The sequence below is a fragment of the Suncus etruscus genome, chromosome 16, assembly GCF_024139225.1.
Source record: "Suncus etruscus isolate mSunEtr1 chromosome 16, mSunEtr1.pri.cur, whole genome shotgun sequence".
In the NCBI taxonomy this organism is placed as follows: domain Eukaryota; kingdom Metazoa; phylum Chordata; class Mammalia; order Eulipotyphla; family Soricidae; genus Suncus; species Suncus etruscus.
The window spans coordinates 2,244,552-2,264,612 of record NC_064863.1 but is presented as its reverse complement, the minus strand read 5'-3'; the positions used below and the strand labels follow the sequence as shown (position 1 = coordinate 2,264,612).

Sequence of the window (20,061 nt, the reverse complement as noted above, 5' to 3'; positions counted from 1 at the left end):
TGCGTTGCGTTTTTGACACACCGTGACTGGCATTTTGTCTATCATCAAATGCTTCAGATGCATGCATTTTTCTATGCAGTCAGAAGGGGTCTGGTTATCTTATTTTTTTTTTTATATTTTTACAGCTCTATTGAAATAGAACTAAGTTTAAAATGTACAATGTGATGTATTATATTGATCTATTATGAAATGATTCCCATGATAAAGTTTGCAAGTACAGCCAATTTCTCACTAATTGTCCTCTCTCGATCTCTTGTTCTCTCTGTTTAAGCAAATTTAAGTTCGATGCTCTTAGCAATTGTTAAGCATATGAGATAGTATTCTTGGCTATAGTTACCATGCTGGATATTAGATACTCAGAATAAAGGATCTATTTATTAACAAAAATATCTAACATATCAACTTATGTAGTAGTTTGTGAAAATTTGGGCTTAATTTTAAGGACTAATTTTAATATTTTTCTTCCAGAAGATGGTTGTCAGCAACCCTTATATTGAAAGTGATTTTCAGGGCTGGAGCGGTGGTGAAAGTGGCAGAGTGTTTGCCTTGCACACACTAACCTACCTCAGTTTCATCCCCCGGCGTCCCATATGGTTTTCCAAGCCAGGAGTGATTTCTGAGTTCATAGCCAGGAGTAAGTTTTTTTGTGGCCCACCACCCAAAAAAGTGATTTTCGTGTAACACTTAGGTAAATCAAGGTATAATTTTATGTATAAAATTTTTCTTATTCTATTATGAAAAAGAAATTGAGAAATATTGGACTACTTTAAACTTAAAATTTTTCTTGTTTTGTTTTTGGGTGACATCTGTCTCTTTGCTCAGGAATCACTACTTGCAATCATATGTAGTACCTCATATGTAGTACCAGGGATTAAACCAGAGTTGACTGCATGCAAGGCAAGGCAAGGCAAGGCAAGGCAAGTGAAGTGCCTTCATCCCTCCTATATATAGCTCTGGCTCCAATTTACAATGCTATTCAATCATTCCTCAGTACTTCTGAGTTATTAAAAAACATTGTCTTTTAGTGGGGAGTAACGCCCAAGCAGTGCTTAGGGAGCAGTTCTCAGCCTCTTTACTTTTATTTTTTTTTTTAAGTTTCTAGGCCACAGTTGGCAGTGCTCAGGGGTTCCTTCTGGCTCTGCATCAGAAATCACTCCTAGCAGGCTTGGGGGATGCTGGAATCAAATCCAGATCGGCTGCATTAAAGGCAAATGCCTACCCACTGTGCTATTGCTCCGACACTTAGCCTTGACTTTTAATCCAAGGGCTGGCACCACTTGGCAGTGATCAGGGGCCTTCAGGGTTATGCCTCATGATATTCCAGGTATTGTATAGGGCCTGGACTCTAACCAGGATAGCTGCATGCAAAGCATATGCTTTAACTTTATATCTCCAAATCCTAATAGTCTTTTAATAATCACCAGTTTCTCTGGTTAAATCTGGGTTTTGTTTTGTTTTGTTTTTTAAGCTACTCATAATCAACTTAGTGTAAGAGGGACTTAAAACTTGCATCTATGATAGAATGGAACAGATAACAAAACTGTAACAATTAGTAAAGAAATATGGTGTCATTGTTTTTATTTCACACTTTATGTGAAATTACCTGTGATGAGCTTTTAGAGGTTTCATTCCCGAATAGATGCATTTTAATTACTCACAGCACTTTGGTGTACAATAAAAGTTGAATTATTAACACTGTAATTTGCTCAGATAGCATTTAGTAGGAAAATATTTCATAAGTAATTAATTGCTTCCAAGATACGATAAGGTAGATATATCTACAGAGGGCAATCAGAAAGAGTAGCTGTAGAATATTGATTAGGTTTTAGAGGGAAAAGTATTCCATTCTGTTACTAAATGTTAACAATTGTGAGAGGAGAATTCCCACTTGGGAAGAATGTTTTCCAGGTTGCTGCATTGCCAGGTGTTCGCTAGTATGGAGTCATACATGAATGAGGTGAATGGCAGTCTGGAACGGTGCACTTCAAGGGCCTCCCCTTCCTGCCTTCCTGAAAGCTTCTGTTTTCCAAGCATGCTAGTCTGGCCAGTAGCCTTGGGAAGGTTCCAGTAGACCCTGGGCTACTTCTAGTGAAAGCTGAAGTTTGCCCCTCGCAGAAGAGACTGTGTGCCAATGAAATACCTTTCTGGACGTTTCCATTGAAAGTGAGCTGCATGTTTTTCCTGGTGATGACATTTTGCTTTCTCTTTTTCAGCGGAAACAAATCTTGCATTCCCTCAGTCCCATTGAACGTCAGTGCAGACTACAGATAGGCTTCACAGTCATTTTGAAGTTTCCCCAAAGAAATTCAAGTCCTGGACGGTTTACTCTGAGCCCATCCCTCTTTCCCTTCTCCCTTTCTCTCTCTCCTTGACCTCGCAGCAGGAAGCCTTTGTCTGAGGTGTTCATCTGGAACAACTTTTCCACACTTGTTTTCATGTTCCGTTAGATTACAGGGCAGCAGGCCTACCTTTGAAGCTCCCTTCTCCTTTGTTTCTTGGCTGTGCACTCCAGTAATTAACTTTGTCCTTCTTTTATTTGTTCCAGTCAATCGCAGGCCACTCTGCTGAGCATCTTCTCCCAGGAGTACCAGGTTAGAAGTTTTCTCCTTTGTGAGGGTTGACAGGTGCCTAATTGAATGATGAATGTCCCTTTATTTCTTTGTAATTGAACTGCCAGCTCTCTGATTGGGCTGGAGGATGTTCTCCTTTCCACATCAAGCACCGCCTGTGTCTCAGCGGAGGCCTGCCAAGCCTACCCATCCATCTGTCTAATAGCATCTAGCCTTTGCTTATTTGGTGGACCTGTAATAAATTATGCTAAACCATTATTATTCTGACAATAATAATTTCCCCGTGTTGCATGGTTCCATGTGCTAAATGTTTGCTGACTTGCACTGTCAGTGCCGCTTTCCATTGCTGACAGAGATGATGATAAATGACCATTGCTGGAGTGGCAGAAGGCAAGAGAGGCAGAAAATGGAGTCATTTATCATGAGATGACAGGTGTCAGTCAAGTGGCAAGTCTCCATGGAATTACTTTTTGTAGTTTTCAAATAAGTTGTTTTTAAGCAATGTTCTTCCTGGTTAAAAATGGCAATTGGATTGTAAAACCAGACTGTGGAGGACTTAGATGGAATTGAATGGAGGAAAATTAATACAAAGGTTGAGAGAGGGAACAAGTTTTTCTTTGCCCTCGACAACCCGAAGCAAACTTATTTAGATTCAATTACTATGACCTGCTGGCTTTTACATATATACTGTACCTCGGGTACAGACTGAGGACTGAAGACATCCTCGCCAAGCCATGGTGATTAAAATGTGTATGTTCATGGAGGAGAAGGAATAGAAGTCTTAGCAGATTCCCCAGCTGTTAGTGTTTGTACTTTATGCTTGATGTTGGGAACAAGAATTGAGTCACTCTTGCTCTTGAACCTGTTCTGCGACACAGCATTAAGTTTTTGTTTTGTTCTGTTTCAGAAACATATTAAAAGAACACATGCCAAGCATCATATGTCAGAAGCGATTGAAAATTATTATCAGAGGTATGACCTGCCTGCCCCACTAGAGGGTATCATAGTACCTATTAATTGTAATAATAATTATGAATAAATTAGATTATTAAATTTAGTTTCAATATACATTTTAAGGTGTTCATTTCAACTTTGCCTTTTAAGACTACGAAGTTATTTCTGAATGATTTTTTTAAGCGGTTTGTTTGTGGTTTAAAAACATGACAAGAGTTATCTTGATTTAAATATGTATAAAATATCCTAGGTAAGAAAGTTCTTTTATGAATATATAATTTTATTGGATACTTAAGTATCTACTTTATATAAATGCTAATGTTCCTATATATACACACACATATGTGTACCTGAAGATTCTTTAGCCACTTTTCATTTGTTAATTAGATAGCAAGCGGAAAATAAATTAGAAACTAAGGTTAAATTTCAGTGAATTGTTTATTTGCATCCTGGGTATCGATTCGACCTTTTTATAGATGAATAAATTGTTTTTAGGTAAAGATGTATAAACCTATATAATAATGTACCATGGCCACACTCTAAATAGAGTTTTCTTTTATAAAATAGTCTGGGTTATTTGTTCAACCCTGTAAAATCCAGGGAATATATGATTTATTGTAGGTTGTTTACAGTTCATGTTAAAACAGTATCTTGAAAATACATCATTTAATAAAATTTTGAATTTCTTATTGTCTTTAATATGACTGAATAATTTATAATGGTAGATAGTAAAGGTTTATATTAGAAAATACTGGTTGATTTTCTAAATATTTTAGAAATTTTAAGAATTATTGGAAAGGAAAACTGAAATAAGATCTTAAATTTTACTTAAGATTGACAGGTAACCTTTCTGTGGTAATAGTGGCACCATTGATTTTACATGCACAAGATTTGTGTACAATATTTTGTAATAATAGATAAAAGATTGGTGTCATTTTTATAAAATAATTTTTTATAGAATCAAGTGACTTGTTGAAAATTGTTAGTTATATATCAAAAATATTAGGCAATAAAAGGCATTCAGTCTTTGTTAAAAAAATGGACTCACAGTACACTATACTCACTCTTGTGTTTAGAAGAATTTCTCTGAACAAGTATTTATAAAGTTTGAATTGATTTATTCCAAAATCAGAGTCCTCTCAGTGAAATTAATGTTTAAATTAAAGTCATCATCTATTCTAAATCATATTCGTAATAAGAATAACTCATGAAATGATTTGAAGACAACCAATATTTTGGTACCAACACCAAAAGAAAAGGCCTAAAAGTTAGTCTGGTTTATAAAAATTGTAGTCAGAATTGACTATAAAAGTCATCGTATAAAATTATGGCTCTGGGTCTAGATTTTATTTTATTTTTTTTTTTTTTCTCTTTATTTGGATATCTTGATTACATAAATGATTGTGATAAGGTTTCAGTCCTATAAAGATCACCCCTCTTCACCAGTGCAACATTCCCGCCACCAAAGTCCCAAATCTCCCTCCATCCCACCCCACCCCCACCTGTACTCCAGACAGGCTTTCCAGTTCCCTCATTCATTCACTTGATTATGGTAGTTCTCAGTGTAGTTATTTCTATAACTGTGCTCACCACTCTTGTGGTGAGCTTCATGGAGTGAGCTGGTGTTCCAGCTCTCCTCTAATTGTCTCTGAGGATTGTTACAAAAATGACTTTTATTTTTCTTAAGACCCATAGATGAGTGAGACTATTCTGCGTCTCTCTCTCTCCCTCTGACTTATTTCACTGAGCATGATAGATTCCATGTACATCCATGTATAGGAAAATTTCATGACTTCATCTCTCCTGACGGCTGCATAATATTCCATTGTGTATATGTACCACAATTTCTTTAGCCATTCGTCTGTTGAAGGGCATCTTGGTTGTTTCCAGAGCCTGGCTATTGTGAATAGTGCTGCAATAAATATAGGTGTGAGGAAGGGATTTTTGAATTGTATTCTTGTGCTCCTAGGGTATATCCCTAGGAGTGGAATAGCTGGGTCGAATGGGAGCTCAATTTCCAGTTTTTGAAGAAACCTCCATATCGCTTTCCATAGAGGCTGTACTAGACGGCATTCCCACCAGCAGTGGATAAGAGTTCCTTTCTCTCCACATCCCCGCCAGCACTGATTGTTCTCATTCTTTGTGATGTGCGCCAATCTCTGTGGTGTGAGGTGGTATCTCATCGTTGTTTTGATTTGCATCTCTCTGATGATTAGTGATGAGGAGCATTTTTTCATGTGTCTTTTGGCCATTTGTATTTCTTTTTTATCAAAGTGTCTGTTCATTTCTTCTCCCCATTTTTTGATGGGATTAGATGTTTTTTTTTTGTAAAGTTCTGTCAGTGCCCTGTATATTTTGGATATTAGCCCCTTATCTGAAGGATGTTGGGTGAATAGTTTCTCCCACTCAGTGGGTGACTCTTGTATCCTGGGCACTATTTCTTTTGAGGTGCAGAAGCTTTTCAGTTTAATGTATTCCCATCTGTTAATCTCTGCTTCCACTTGTTTGGAAAGTGCAGTTTCCTCCTTGAAGATACCTTTAGTCTCAATGTCATGGAGTGTTTTTACCGACATGTTGTTCTATATACCTTATGGTATCTGGTCTGATATCAAGGTCTTTAATCCATTTGGATTTTACCTTCGTACATGATGTTAACTGGGGGTCTATGTTCGCTTTTTTGCAAGTCGCTAACCAGTTCTGCCAGCACCACTTGTTGAAGAGATTTTCTCTGCTCCACTTAGGATTTCTTGCTCCTTTGTCAAAAATTAGGTAATTGTATGCCTGGGGAATGTTCTCTGAGAACTCAAGCCTATTCCACTGATCTGAGGGTCTGTCTTTATTCCAATACCATGCTGTTTTAATAACTATTGCTTTGTAGTACAGTTTAAAGTTGGGGAAAGTAATGCCTCCCATTTTCCTTTTCCCTAGGAGTGCTTTAGCTATTCGAGGATGTTTATTGTTCCAGATGAAGTTCATAAGTGTTTGATCCACTTCTTTGAAGAATGTCATGGGTATTTTTAAGGGGATCGCATTAAATCTGTATAATGCTTTGGGGAGTATTGCCATTTTAATGATGTTAATCCTGCCAAGCCATGAGCAGGGTAAGTGTTTCCATTTCCGTGTGTCCTCTCTTATTTCTTGGAGCAGGGCTTTATAGTTTTCTTTGTATAGGTCCTTCACGTCTTTGGTCAAGTTGACTCCAAGATATTTGAGTTTGTGTGGCACTATTGTGAATGGGATTGCTTTCCTGACTTCCATCTCCTCCCTATTATTATTGGTGTATAAAAAGGCCATTGATTTCTGTAGGTTGATTTTGTAGCCTGCCACCTTGCTATATGAATCTATTATTTCTAGAAGCTTTTTGGTAGAGTCTTTAGGGTTTTCTAAGTAGAGTATCATATCATCTGCAAACAATGAGAGTTTGACTTCTTCCTTTCCTATCTGAATTCCCTTGATATCTTTTTCTTGCCTGATCGCTATAGCAAGAACTTCCAGTACTATATTGAAGAGGAGTGGTGAGAGAGGACAGCCTTGTCTTGTACCCGAATTTAGAGGAAAGGCTTTTAGTTTTTCTCCATTGAGGATAATATTTGCCATTGGCTTGTGGTAGATGGCTTCAACTAGATTGAGAAAGGTTCCTTCCATTCCCATCTTGCTGAGAGTTTTGATCAAGAATGGGTGTTGGACCTTATCAAATGCTTTCTCTGCATCTATTGATATGATCATGTGATTTTTATTTTTCTTGTTGTTGATGTTGTGTATGATGTTAATAGATTTACGGATGTTAAACCATCCTTGCATTCCTGGGATGAAGCCTACTTGGTCGTAGTGTATGATCTTCTTGATGATGCATTGGATCCTATTTGCCAGGATTTTGTTGAAGATCTTTGCATCAGCATTCATCAGGGATATTGGTCTGTAATTTTCTTTTTTGGCAGCATCTCTGTCTGGTTTTGGTATCAAGGTAATGTTGGCTTCATAAAAGCTGTTTGGGAGAGTTCCCTTTTTTTCAATTTCATGGAAGAGTCTGGCTAGGATTGGCAGTAGCTCCTCTTGAAAGATTTGAAAAAATTCATTAGGAAAACCATCTGGGCCTGGGCTTTTCTTTTTTGGTAGATGTTTGATTACAGTTTCAATTTCCTCAGTAGTGATGGGGGTGTTTAGATATGCTACATCCTCCTTACTTAAATGTGGAAGGTTATAAGTGTCCAAGAATTTTTCCATTTCTTCTAGGTTCTCATGTTTTGTAGCATAAAGTTTCTCAAAGTAGCCTCTGATTATCCTTTGGATCTCTGCAATTTCTGTTGTGATCTCCCCCTTTTCATTTCTAATACGGGTTATCAGATTTCTCTCTCTCTCTTTCTTTGTGAGTTTTGCCAATGGTCTATCAATCTTGTTTATTTTTTCAAAGAACCAGTTTCTGCTTTCGTTGATCTTTCGGATTGCTTTTTGGTTTTCCACTTCATTGAGTTCCGCTTTCAGCTTTATTATTTCCTTCTGTCTCCCTATTTTTGGTTCATTCTGTTGGTCATTTTCTAATTGTTTAAGCTGCGCCATTAAGTTATTCAGGTATGCTCCTTCTTCCTTCCTGATGTGTGCTTGTAGAGCTATAAATTTTCCTCTCAGGACTGCTTTTGCTGTGTCCCATAGATTCTGACAGTTTGTGTCTTCATTATCATTTGTTTCCAGGAAAGTTTTGATTTCCTTTTTGATTTCATCTCGGACCCACTGGTTGTTCAGTAGCAGGGTGTTTAATTTCCAATTGTTAAAGTTTTTCTTCTGTGTGGCTTTGTAGTTCACATCTAATTTCAGAGCCTTGTGGTCAGCAAAGGTAGCCTGCAAGATTTCTATCCTCTTGATTTTATGGAGGTATGTTTTATGTGTCAGCATGTAGTCTATTCTGGAGAATGACCCATGTACATTGGAAAAGAATGTGTATCCAGGTTTTTTGGGATGGAGTGTCCTGTATATATCTACTAGTCCTCTTTCTTCCATAACACTTTTCAGGGCTAGTATGTTTTTGTTGGGTTTCAGTCTGGTTGACCTATCAAGTGTTGATAGGGCTGTGTTGAAGTCTCCCACAATGATTGTGTTATTATTGATTTCTTCTTTCAGATTTGTCAGTAATTGTATTAGATAATTTGCTGGTCTCTCATTGGGTGCATATATGTTTAATAGTCTGATTTCTTCCTGTTGCACATATCCCTTGATTAGTACATAGTGTCCATCTTTGTCCCTTACCACTTTTCTGAGTATAAAGTTGGTGTCATCTGATATTAATATGGCCACCCCAGCTTTTTTCAGGGTGTTGTTTGCTTGGATAATTTTCTTCCAACCTTTGATTTTGAGTCTATGTTTGTTCTGACTATTCAGATGTGTTTCTTGTAGGCAGCAGAAGGTTGGATTCATCTTTTTGACCCATTTTGCCACTCTGTGTCTTTTAATTGGTGAATTTAGTCCATTGACATTGAGGGAGATGATTGTCATAGGATTTAATGTCATCTTTGTAGATAAGTTTGCTGTGTTTGTTGGTCTCTCTTGTCTTAGAGTAGACCTGTCAGTTTTTCCTTTAAGGCTGGTTTATCTTCTGTGAAGTTTCTGAGCTGTTGTTTATCCGTGAAGCTGTGTATTCTTCCTCCAAACCTGAATGTGAGTCGGGCTGGGTGCAGTATTCTTGGGGAGGCATTCATTTCATTCAATCTTGTCACAATATCCAACCACTGTCTTCTGGCCTTGAGAGTTTCTTGTGACATGTCTGCTGTAAGTCTTAGGGATGCTCCTTTGAATGTAATTTCCCTTTTTGATCTTGCTGCTTTCAGTATTCTATCCCTATCTATGGGATTTGTCATTGTAACGAGGATGTGTCTTGGGGTGTTTTTCTTTGGGTCTCTTTTAGCTGGTATTCTTCGGGCATGCAGTATTTGATTGCATGTAGGCTTTAACTCTGGGAGTATCTCTTTGATGATGTCTTTGACAGTTGATTCTTCTTGGAGATCTCCTTCCTGGGTTTCTGGGACTCCAATGATTCTTATGTTGTTTCTGTTGAGTTTATCAAAGACTTCTATTTTCATCTCTTCGCATGCCTTGAGTACATTTTCCATTGCCTGTTCGTTTGTCTTAATGTTCTTTTCCAATTTCTTCTGTTGTGTTGAGCTTTTCTGCATCTCATCTTCCAGTACTCCGATTCTCTCCTCAGCTGCTGATACCCTGTTGGCGAGGCTATCCATTGTGGTTTTCAGTTGAGCAACCGTATTTTTCAGATCTGTTATTTCAGTTTGGAGTTTTCTGATTTCTGTTTTTGTGTTCTCTTCAGATCGATCTATGCTCTTTTTGAGGTCTACAAACATATTCCATATTTCTACTCTAAACTCCTTATCTGAAAGGTTAATCAGGTGGTTGTAATTTATTAGATCAACCGAGCTTTCGTCTTCATTCTCTATGGATGGTGTTTGCCTGCGAGTTTTCCCCATTGTCACGCTTGTAGTGTGGTTTTTCCTGCGTGTTGTGGTGGGGTTCATTGATTAGGAAGAGTTCGCGGCTGCAAAGGGAAGCGAAGCGGCTGAGCGCTTCTGTTGCCTCTAGTTGCAAGTCCTCAGAGTGAACAAAGGCAGGGAAAGGTAGAGCGATCCTGCAGGCCCAGAATGCAGCTGCTCACCAGCTTCAAAATGGAGTTTTTTAGGGGTGCACTCCCTAGGCCCCTGAGGAAACCTTCGGAAGTTCAGAAGCACAGTTTCAGGCAGACAGAGATAGGAGTTTTCCCCGGAGTCCTCAGAGTGAACAAAGGCAGGGCAGGGCAAAGCGATTCCGTGGCCCCAGAATGCACGCACTCACCAGCTTCAAAATGCAGTGTTTTTGGGGGTGCGCTCCCTAGGCCCCTGAGGAAACCTTCGGAAGTTCAGAAGCACAGTTTCAGGCAGACAGAGATAGGAGTTTTCCCCGGAGTCCTCAGAGTGAACAAAGGCAGGGCAGGGCAAAGCGATTCCGTGGCCCCAGAATGCACGCACTCACCAGCTTCAAAATGGAGTTTTTTAGGGGTGCACTCCCTAGGCCCCTGAGGAAACCTTCGGAAGTTCAGAAGCACAGTTTCAGGCAGACAGAGATAGGAGTTTTCCCCGGAGTCCTCAGAGTGAACAAAGGCAGGGCAGGGCAAAGCGATTCCGTGGCCCCAGAATGCACGCACTCACCAGCTTCAAAATGCAGTGTTTTTGGGGGTGCGCTCCCTAGGCCCCTGAGGAAACCTTCGGAAGTTCAGAAGCACAGTTTCAGGCAGACAGAGATAGGAGTTTTCCCCGAAGTCCTCAGAGTGAACAAAGGCAGGGCAGGGCAAAGTGATTCCGCGGCCCCACAATGCAGGCACTCACCAGCTTCAAAATGCAGTGTTTTTGGGGGTGCGCTCCCTAGGCCCCTGAGGAAACCTTCGGAAGTTCAGAAGCACAGTTTCAGGCAGACAGAGATAGGAGTTTTCCCCGAAGTCCTCAGAGTAAACCTGGGTCTAGATTTTAAATCTAGTTATAAGGAAAGGAAATAAGGTATTTCCTAAAAGGTTGGAGATCTATACTACCAGGCCACGTGGCAAACTTTTTTCTCGCTGTGAAAAAACCATTTTAATGCTATGATTTCTCAGTTCAGTGCTGCTTGCTACAGATCTTTAATAAGCATATTTAGTTATTAAAATTTGAACAGACTTCATTCATGTGTGAATGTTATTATCTGGTTAGTTTAGGCCAGAAATAAAAACCTCTGTTAAGTTTGGCTTCTATAGTGGTGAACAGTTGAGTAAAATGTTGAACAGAAATATATTTGTGTTTCTTCATTTGTTCAAGTGGGAGTCGCAGTTGTTTTGAGGAGTCTTGACGTTTGAAACAACCCTTAAAGTCATACTGTAATGGAAAGATGACGGATAGGAAAGCAGTTTGACGAGACTCTTCCTTTCCCTTCCTGCTCCTGACTTTCTCTCTGCACTTTGTTCTTGGAGACAGCTGTGCTGTTGTTACCTTTCAGATGGATTGACCTCACAGGTCTCATGTTCTGAATGTGCAGAATGTTCATTCTGAATGTTCTCAGTGTCTCTGGATTCTCTAGCTAAGGCAAATGGCTTTAAAATGTTTTGTTTGTTTTCCAACTGATTAGAATAAAGGGAAATTATGTTAAAGTGAAACATAGTTTGACAAATGTGGATACTTTTTTTTTGAAAAAATAATAATTGCTTGCTTTGAAAAGTTAAGTATATTTGTGGTATACAAAGGGATGATATATATATGTGTATATATATATATATATATATATACACACACACATATATTTTAAAAAAGTAATAGAGTGCCTTCACTGTGGCACTTAGTTGTTGTGGCCATTTTCATTTTAGTCTCTGTCAATCCATTTTCATGTAGATGAGGTAATGCTATATCAGCAGCTGTAAATCTTCAATTTTATAGTTGGAAAAATGGATATGTTATAAAATTATTTTGTAAAAAGCTTTTTGTATGCATTTTATTGATGGCATTACTTCATCATATGAATGTGCCACAGTTTATGGAATTAATTTCTGTTGGTCACCTGTGTTTCCAGTGTTTTGTTATTATAAGTAATGCTGTTATAAACATTTTGGTGTATATAACCTTTGCCTGTTATGTTTGCTCTATTTGTACATATGTGATTATAGAGTATAGAAATAATCAATATAGAAATAAATGCAAATAATAAGGTTTTTCGTTATCTGCTTTTTTGGGTGTGTATTTGTTTTGGTTTTGGACTACACTGGCTGTTTTACTCAGGGATCACTCCTGAAGGGCTCAAGGGATGCCCATCTGGGGCATTCCAGCTGGGATGCCAGGGCTAAAACCCAGGTCTGTAACCGGGGGCGGGGGGGAGAGGGAGAACCTTTTACTGCTTTACTATCTTTTCTGTCCAAAATAATAAGCTTTAAAATATTTTATTGTAGGTTACCAAATTACTGTTGAGAGGATAATGGTTGATTTTTATTTACAGTATCAGAGCATGTATATTACTCAGTCTTCACTGAATTAATCTCAATTCAAAATCTTGGTCATATTTAAATATAAATAAAAATGGTGAACTGGAACTTCAGTCTCCAGATAGAAAATAGTTAGGCTTACAACTGGAGCGGTGGCACAGCAATAGGGCGTTTGTCTTGCACGTGGCTGAACTAGGACAGACCACGGTTCGATCCCCGGCATCCCCAAGCCAGGACCTTTTTCTGAGCACAGCCAGGAGTAATGCCTGAGCATCACAGGGTATGACCCAAAAGCCAAAAAAAAAAAAAAAGGAAAAGAAAGGAAAATAGACGACTATACTAAACTTTGGAATTATTGAGAAAATTTCCATAGTTCTATATGGTAGAGACATGCATTTTAGAAACATTTCCTTATTCTTTCCCATTTACTAGTTTCCAAACAGGGAACATACTGGAAACGTTTATTTAGGTGCACTATATTGGTGCACAGGAACAAGCGACTAACAAGTCAGATATGCAAATCCCCATCTGTAACTGAGTTTAGAAATATTATCTCTTCCTCCCTCTTACTGGTGACACACCATTAGAGAGGCCTTCTTTATTCACTTCAGGGAATCAGATCAACTGAATTTTGCTCAAATATTCACGTAGAAAATAGACGATTTTAAATGTGTTCATTAACATTATATAATTAAACAATAATTTCTGAAAATTGGAACCACTTCGTGGTTTATTTGGCACCATTTACTTTGTTCTTCCTTTGTCCTGTCTACTGTGCTAGGAACTTTGGCCCAGTTGCTCTGTTTCATAAGAAAAGAACTGCATATGTAGGAGACAGGTCCCAGAAATTTTAGAGATAAAATGGATGAAGGTAATATTCAGGGGATAAACTTAACGTTGGATTTTGGTAAGGTTTTGACATTTCACCATTTTAATTCTTATGAAAATACTAAATCTCAAATAACTTTCCTTTATGGTATGTCATTATAATCTTTGATACTAATAAATCTTTAGGAGGTGTCATGAGTTAGACCTTCTACAAAGATCTTTTGAGAATATCACAGCTCAAAGCTATGTATTTGTTTGTTCATGCAGAGCTAGAGGACTATGAACAACAAAGTATTTTCAGTTTTCAAGTGGGCAGGAAGAAAATAGCATAGGTCACCTTAATATAGTTCAGAATTTACTTTACTTAAAGAGCATGCACTATGCACTACATAGTTGACATAGTTGGTCATAATACATTTGTTTTGGGGAAGTGGGAGCAAAAATTCTTAAAACATTAAAAAGGGAAAAAATGGAAGAGAGAATAAAGATAAGAGCACAACAAGAAATTTTGTGAAAAATATTATATCTTGCAATAAAGTCATTAAGTCACTGTCAGAAGATAGAGTTGCTGGTGATCATTCTGTTACTTTATATATTTCTGAACATTAGGTGGCTTCAGATACACATTGGCATCTAAATTGGTATTTTCCTATGGGGATGACAGTATTAAAAATAGAGTTGGCATGTGGATGCAAATGTGGCCACACAGTCCAGGAATTTCAAGCACTGTTGCTGATACTGTGGCTTTTGTGCAGCATGTTTTTGGCTGACAGAGCTTCTGGTAGTTTGGGAAAGTAGGTGTAGAGTATTTGTGCTCACTCCCAAAAATGTCTTGGTAATATCAACCTGAATATTGGAATACCTGAAGTTTTGATGAGATTGTTGTCTCTGCACAGAGCCACAGATAATGGTGAAGCAGGGCCATTGTCAAAGCATAATGGTGGATGATGGGTACAGCAGGCATGGCTTTGACAGGACAGGGACTTGGCTCGCTTTCTTCTGCGATTGCCAGCTTTCAGCTGTATTACCACTGCATTACACTTTTTCATGGCTGGCGTGGTTTACATCTCTTTGGAGAACTGTGTGAGTCTATGGAGCTGGCACAATATAGACGTGACCCAGGAGCATATTCTTTAGCGCAGTTACAGTTCGGATCTTTGCTTGAGGGTTGGCTCGATGAGAGATGTTCATTTGAGTAGCCTTATCCCAGTGAGCTTCTGTATGAAGAGAAATGCAAACCAGTTTAACTGCATGAAAAGTGCTATCCCTAGGTCTCTAGAGATGTCTTGAGAATTTGGAGAACGGCAACATTGGGGTTTACTGATTATGTTCTTCATAAATACTTTGTTATTAGCATATTCTGATTTGAAAACAATATTTTTTCTTTTGGGGTCACACGCAGGGGAGCTCAGAGGTTACTCCTGACTGCTCTCAGGAATAACTCCTGTTGGTTTATCGTAGACCATATGAAATGCTGGGTATAGAATCTACGTGTACCATGTGCAAACAAATGCTCTACCTGCTCTGTTTGCCATTCTTTCCCCATTCCTTTGATTTTATATCTGAACTTTTTAAATGAATCTGATTTGTCACTTGGAAGGAACTATCAACTCAGAAAGAGAAAATATGCCTTCAAATTAAGTTTAACTTGATTTTTTTTTCCTTAGAATTTCTTCAATGTTAAAGTATATTGTTGGGATATAACTAATAGATTATTTTCTCTTTTAACTTATCAGGCTACTTCAGTAGGCCTTGGGACATTGTGTTCCATTTCAAAAGTTTCCTGCTTACTAAGACAGGCCAGATGGTTTTCAATATCTTAATTGACCAACTGGGAAGCTTTGTCCAGCTCAAACTTTCCACTGTATTAATCATGAACACGTTTCAAACGTTTTATAGACTATATGTTTATTAACTATATGTTACCTAGATGTTAATATAGTTATATGTTTATATGTTAAACCACCACTATATGGGTGGTTTATTGTTTTATCTTACATTCCTTTAAACTTATTAGAAGGTATTCTATCTATTATTACCAGGAAAATGTTGACTATACAATTTTCGCAAAACTATCATTTTAATTTCAACCCACAATTACTTGGCACTAAGTAATCTAAGGGCTGGCTATTTTTTGTTGTTACTTTCAGAAGCTCTCCTTTAGTCACACTAACACATTCTGAAAACTTAGGCCCCTCAGACATATCTCGACATTTGCCCCTACTCACTGAAGAATGTCCTTTGTCCCCTGGCCTAACCACTTTATTTTTGAGGGTCTCTATTCAAGTAGGACTTCCTTAGAGGGGTCTTTTTCCCTATCTCATTCTTCTGTTTTATTGTGGTATAAATCATTATAGTGTTACTTATTTCTCTTTTTATTGTATCTACTATAATGTCAGTTTTGTGGGGGCAGGAATTGTTAAAAAAAAATGTGTCCTGGGGTCGGAGAGATAGCACAGTGGTAGGGCATTTGCCTTGTACACGGCTGACCCAGGACAGACCTGGGTTTGATCTCCAGCTTCCCATAAGGTCCTCCAAGCCAGGAGCGATTTCTGAGTGCAGAGCCAGGAGTAACCCCTGAGCATCACCGGGTGTACCCCAAAACAAATAAGAAAGAAAGAAAAGAAATATTGTGTTCCTTACTGCTGCTTTAGATTAGAATCTGTAATAAGACCCAACACATGGCTAACTATCAGAAATAGTCATTGGATAAGTGAATATTATGTAGAAAGTTGTACAGATACCTTAATATCACTACAGGCCTAGTTACTGAAACCCAGAATGAGAACTCTTAATGAATATGCACTTCTGGTGCACACCATTAGTTGGCCTCTCTTAACTGTGCTGATTTGTTGTTCCTTGAGCAGGATCACTGATGCAATGAAAGCGTAATTTGACGTGAGGCTCTTAGCCAACTTACTTATACGTATTGTTTCTCGAAGCTAGACTTGCTTTTCTTTTCCTGATTTTTTTCCTAAAAGAATTTATTTTCCACCTTATTAAGAAAACCCAATGAGGGGCTGGAGCAGTGGTGCAAGCAGTAGGGCATTTTCCTTGCATGTGCTGAACTAGGACAGACCGAGGTTCGATCCCCTGGTGTCCCATATGGTCCCTCACCCAGGAGCTATTTCTGAGTGCATAGCCAATAGTATCCCCCGAGCATCACCAGGTATGGCCCCCCCCCAAAAAAGAACAAAACAGCAACAACAAAAAGAAAACCCAATGAGATGGAGCCATTCATTGTACAGAGGGTCAAACTCTTGCCTTACACATGGCTGACTCAGGTTTGATCCCTGGTATCTGCACATTACCCTGATCCTTGCCAGGAGTGATTGCTGAAAGCAGAAACAGGAGTAAGCCCTGAGCATTGCTATGTGTAGTGCCCACAGAATAAATAAGAAGACCTCAATATTCATCTAATTTATATCACTGGACTGTGTATTGAAGGGACAGACTGCTGGGTGGGACCCACACATCACTAGGATAGAACAGCAGGCAGGGTGCTAGCCTTGCATTGGCCAACTCAGGTTTATTCCTCAGCGTCAATGAGTGTAACCCAAGAACAAAACAAAATAAAAAGATAATACAATTAAATAATAAAAAGTACTACTTTTTAGGGGATGGGTTGAGATATGCACTCTACATTCCAACGAACTATTCCTAGACCCTAACTTATGTTCTTAACTAAATTTCTATTTTTGGAGTTAGAAAATTAAAAAATAAGAACTGGCCCCATATACAGATTACTTTCTTAAGTAAATTTCTTTTCTTGGAGTTAAAAAATTTTAAAAATAAGAGCAGGTCCCAACATATAGAATATTAATTTGCTAGAATTGCTTTTAATTAGAGTGATACTTGGACTTTTCCTACCTTAAACACTGTATATGTTTCTTACAGTTATGTAGGAGTTGTTATCCATTAACTTTGATTTCTGCTCTTAATAGGAACCAGTATACTTTATTAGGTTCCACACCTAATCCTGTTTTCTTATCATTAACAATTATAATTAATTTTTTATTTATTCACTTATTAAAAATAAGGCCTATTCTAAGCCAAAACTATACTAGATATAATCAGTGAATAAAAAAATAAAAAAAAATACAATTTCTTGACACCCATGGGACTTTCAGCATTTTAGTGAGGATTGGTTGGGGAGACAGATGTAGTGTGCTGTATTATGTGATGGAGAGATGATCAATTTATTCTGTGATTATACATGATGGGCACAAACACCTGAATTGCTGATTGATTGAGGAAGGCGATGTAAAGTCTGGATTATGAATGGATAGTAGGAGTGAGGATCAGTGACTAGAGATGAGGCCTGGGGTGGATTTGGGGAGGTGGGATCTCTTGTAATATTTTGATGAGGGGATAAAGAGATCTGGCTGGTTTTGCCTAATAAAGATGCGCTAATCCAATGATGATAAGTCTATCGCCTTTTTTTTTCTCACTAAAGTATCAAGCAATTTTCTGAAACAAACCTAAACGAAAAGATGAGATGTGCTTTTTCCAAACTCTGAGAGTAAACATATGTCCTTTTCATGGTATAGTTGCAGCATAGACAAAACCCAGGTGAGGTGAATCATTTTTTAAGGAATTCACTTCTTTGTTTAAGAAACAGGGAGTCTGGAGTGCTCCTACCTCCTGCTCCAACTTCAGCTCGGTTGTTGCCGGTGGTTGTAGAAAAGTTGTTTTTATTGTCCTTACCCGTCAGTGCTTTTCTATGACAGCAGTATAACTGAACTAGAGTCGAACATGGCACTTGCCCAGGAGAAAGGTATACACAGGAGAGCTGACAAGCCTCGGCTGGCCTTTTCTTGTCACAGCATTCCCACCTGGCTTTGTCTTGTCTAGGTACCTGGATGGAGTGGGGAAAGATGGAGCTGCGCCGGTGCTCCTGGAGCTGGCCAATGAGGTAATGTTACTGTGATTATTTTATTTTAACCTGCATAAAACCTAAGGGGCCTATCCATTGGAGCTTTGCTTAGACTGATAATTAACCTTAAAAACAAAAAGACTTTGAGGTGCATTAGACAGTTAAATTGCTCCCTGATCTCTCTGTACTTTTAATAATTGGACAAAGAACCTCATCTACTAATAAATCAGTTAACATAATGACTCCGCTTCTTTTAAGGCAAATGTGTAAACAGCTTCTTGGTTCCTTATTTTGTGGGAAATTTCAGTGCAACAGCTCAAGACATGCTTTGCTTTGGATATGTTGGTTTAATTTAGTGTGATAAATACTTATGTCAACTGAAGAGACATATGCCAAGAAAATCTATGTTATTGCAAACACTAAGAGAGAAATTATTTACTTAAAGGTGTAACATTTACTTGATTCATTTGATTTTGTTAGCAAACTTTTATTATCATAAAAGATACATGTCTTGTGGAAGAGTCTCTTATATGAAGAAGCCTACTGTTCCTAATAACACCAAATATAGCGTGATTTATTGGACTTATTTGTTATCTCTGATCTGTTCTGTTTGGGGAAACAAAAAATAGACTTCCATTTAAAAAAGGAAGTCCTGAAGATTTCCATTGAATGACGAAGCTGTAAAAAGTTCATAATAGTTGTCGAGAGCATGCCAAAAATGAAATATTTAATTCCTAAACTTTAAAATATTTATCCACTGTAATAAGAGCAATACAATATTTAGTCTGACTTGGAACTGCTCATGCAAACCTCATAGGGCTGGAATGAAATGTACACTGTTTTATGTGGCGTTATAATGGAAAACATAGGAGCATGGCAGAAAATGTGTGTTTGCATTAAAGATGACTCAGAACTGTGAGCACTAAGTGTTGCAAGAGCAGAAGTTCTACATGTTAGATTAGCAAGGAAGGATGGCTTCTCCCACAGCTTCTGTCTGCTGCACACCGCTCTAGTCAGCAAACGAGCACTCACCCATCAGTTCTAGAGGCTTTACTGGCCTAAGCAATGTCTACAGAATCTGATAGGATAATTACCAGGAAGTATCGATTTCTCCCTTCCCTTAGCAAAACAGGTATTTGATTCTCTACATTTTACTTTTTTTCCTGAAGCGAGGCTGTTTTCAAATATCTCTAAATATGTTTGGTAAGAGTTGGTTCTGTTAGCAACTTGAACTCTGAGCTTTAAGCAGAAATTTAGTGATTATCTCTTCTGAAAAAGGAGAGTAAGCGAGCTTAGCAGGAGCAAGCAAGATTCAGCATTTAGAAAGAATGGGATGAAATATGATATCCTATTTCTGTAAATGATTAGATTAATTTTTATGTAGTAGTAATTTGTATTTGAATTTTTGATGGGTTTAACATATTTTGAGGGGAGTTAACATATTTTATTATTTTAACAAAAATTTTAACCTACCAACATGTTTTTCTCCAGAGTTCATAAATTTTTATTTTATATGAATATGTATTTACCATGAATATATGGCAATATTTAACCCAATAGAAGAAATGGTCTTCAATGAATTTCCCTCTCTCGGCTATGAATTAGTATAAAATGTTATGAGTAATAACACTTTTTAAGGGATTGCTAATGTATCAGAGAAATTGGGATGGCAGTGGCAGGTTATGAACAACTAAGCCACCATTTTATCTGATAGTTAAGACTTAACTGGCATACACTTTGCTTCTGGTGACAATTGATGTGATAGTAATGCTTTACGAGTCAGTATATATTTAATCAGTGGAAACTGATGAGATATACATAATATTGGCATCAACAGGATGATTGTATCATTGTTGATT

General features: G+C 37.9%; 1 protein-coding gene across 2 annotated transcripts in view; it reads left to right on the top strand.

Moving 5' to 3' along the window:
* Window positions 1–20,061, top strand: part of CDIN1 (CDAN1 interacting nuclease 1) — a 244,569-nt gene that overhangs the window by 44,666 nt on the left and 179,842 nt on the right. The window contains exons 2-4 of one of the 2 annotated variants that reach the window (XM_049790040.1): window positions 2,546–2,591; window positions 3,478–3,542; window positions 18,181–18,241. In XM_049790040.1, coding sequence (XP_049645997.1) covers window positions 2,546–2,591; window positions 3,478–3,542; window positions 18,181–18,241 — 172 coding nt within the window. The remainder of the gene's footprint in view (window positions 1–2,545; window positions 2,592–3,477; window positions 3,543–18,180; window positions 18,242–20,061) is intronic. The other variant, XM_049790041.1, reaches the window with a different exon arrangement.